The sequence below is a fragment of the Penaeus monodon genome, chromosome 8 (assembly GCF_015228065.2).
Source record: "Penaeus monodon isolate SGIC_2016 chromosome 8, NSTDA_Pmon_1, whole genome shotgun sequence".
Lineage (NCBI taxonomy): Eukaryota > Metazoa > Arthropoda > Malacostraca > Decapoda > Penaeidae > Penaeus > Penaeus monodon.
In genome coordinates this window covers 33,301,488-33,303,987 of record NC_051393.1, presented here as the reverse complement: position 1 = coordinate 33,303,987, position 2,500 = coordinate 33,301,488, and the positions used below count along the sequence as shown (strand labels likewise).

The 2,500-nt window shown below is 36.8% G+C and overlaps 1 protein-coding gene across 1 annotated transcript in view; it reads right to left on the bottom strand.

Annotated features, from left to right (window-relative positions):
- Positions 1–2,500, bottom strand: part of LOC119576313 — a 25,612-nt gene that overhangs the window by 14,708 nt on the left and 8,404 nt on the right. Inside the window, exon 3 of the mRNA XM_037923934.1 lies at positions 68–183. Coding sequence (XP_037779862.1) covers positions 68–183 — 116 coding nt within the window. The remainder of the gene's footprint in view (positions 1–67; positions 184–2,500) is intronic.

Genomic DNA, 2,500 nt, shown 5'->3' with positions numbered 1-2,500 from the left:
TGACAGGGAAGGGCACAAAATCATTTCAATAGGCTATACCAGCGACAATAAAATGGATAGTACTCACGAAAGAAGCGTACTCGGGCGCATCTTGGATCCTCCATTCCCAGTACTGCGTCGTGAGATCCTCGAGGGCGGGCGCCAGCCGGGAGGCCGCGCCGCTCCCCGTCAGAAGGGAACAGCCTGGGGGCGAGTGTGGAATGCGGCTAAGTGTTAGCCAGTGGCGGCTAGTCTGGGCTCTTTCTTATTTAAGGACTCAACAAGCGGAAGGCAGCACACACATACACACACCAAGATATATCTATATCTATATCTGTATCTATCTATCTATATCTATATCTATATCTATATCTATCTATCTATCTATCTATCTATCTATCTATCTATCTATATATATATATATATATATATATATATATATATATATATATATATATATTATCATCATCAATAACGGTATGCTCATGTTTGAGCAGCCGTGGACCTCTCCACCATCCTTCGCCACTCAACTCGATCTTGCGCTTTTCTTTCCACTTGTACCATCGACAGCCCGCAAACATCTTTGATGTTGTCGCTCAGTCTTGTCTTTGGTTTGCCTCTTCCTCTGTTTCCATCACCATCCCTGTCAGTAAGTTTTTCTCAATACTTTCACATGACCAATAAACTTTAGTTTCCTTTTATTCAAGATGTCCAACAGCCAGTCTTTACAATTTATTTTTCTCAGCACTTCATCATTCGTTTTCTTTTCTGTCTGTAACACCACATTTCAAAGCTATTGACCTTTTTCTTGTCTATCTTCTTCAGCACCCAACACTCAGAACCATATGATGCAAGTGGGAAAACTAATGAGTTCAATAACCTCAGCTTTGTCCGTAAGGTAATGCTTCGATCTTTCCATATGTTATTGAGAGCAACTGTGGTATTTTTGGCAATGGTAATTCTTCTTTTTATCTCCGGTGAATCATCATATGTATTAGTTAAAACAGCTCCAAGATAAGTGAACTCTTTCAAATTTCCCACAACCACCTCATTGATTGTAACATGTTCATCATCGTTCATTGCCGGTTATCTTCGAATCTTCATGATCTTAGTTTTCTTGGCATTAAGAAACAAACCAGCCTTTTTGCTTGCTTCTCTAACTTTATCTAGTAGTTATTGTAGTTCCATGATACTGCTGGCAATTAAAAGTATATCATCGGCGTATCTTAGATTTGATATTTTGTATCCTCCAACATCTATAGTTCCTTCAAAATTCTCTAGAGCACCTCTCATAATTGCTTCAGAATATATATTAAAAAGGTGCGGAGACAGAATGCAACCTTATCGTACTCCTTGGTTGACTTCGAACCATTCTGTTAACCCATAAGTGGTTCTTACAGTTGCTTGTTGTTGGTCATACATGGCTTTTATTAGTTGGATGATGTGTTTTGGAAATTTCATATCGTTCATGTTATTCCAGAGGATATCGGGATCAACAGTATCAAAAGCTTTTGAGTAATCGATGAAACACAGGTATAAGTCTTTCTGATGTTCTCTGTTTTTCTCTATGATCAATTTCAGATTTAGAATCTGGTTTCTGGTACCTTTTCCAGGGCGAAAACCTGCTTGTTCGTCTGCAGTTTCTTCTCTTAACTTTAACTTCATTTTTTCAGCAATAATTTTCAACAAAATTTTGCCGCTGTGACTTATTAATGCAATTGTCCTGTTATTGTTGCATTGGAGTGCGTCACCTTTTTTAGGTATGGGAGTAAAAACTGATTTTACCCAGTCTTCTGGCCATCTTCTTTCATTCCAAATTTTCCTACAAAGTTTGTAGAAGTATTCAACACTTTCCCCAGCATTCTTGATTAGTTCTGCTGTTATTTCATCTATTCCCGGGCTCTTGTTATTCTTTAATTCTTTTATGGCTTTTATAACTTCGTCTAGCAGTGGCGGTGGTTCATCTTCGCTGTCATTGAGTCTAATTAATGTTGATGTTAGATCTTTATTCTTTTTGTATAGGTTGGAACAATATTGATTCCATCTATCTTTGACTTCTTTTCCATCACATAAAACAAGTCCATCTTCAGTTTTGATAGTGTCCATTGTAGGTTTAAATTTTCGTGTAATGTTTCGTACTCCTTGGTAGAGTTCTTTAGTTGTCTTATTGATAGAACAGTTTTCAATTCTCTGGCAATGTTCATTTAAATATTTTTCCTTATCTCGTCGCAATAATCTTTAAATATTTGTATTTTGTTTTTTGTAAATTACTTCTTCAACTGGATTATTGATACCCTTTGATTTTAGGCATCTTCTTGTTTCAATTTCACTTAATGTTTCTTCAGATATCCAGGGGGAATTTGTCTTTTTCTTTTTGGCGATAGTTTCTTAAGCAGCGCTCAGCAGGAGTTCTTTTCCTTCTTCCCACAACTCATTTGGTGTTTTATCATCTTCACATTGATTGAGTATTTCAAATTTGTTTGACACTAATTCTGTAATTGTTATCAAGAGTTTTGTAGTC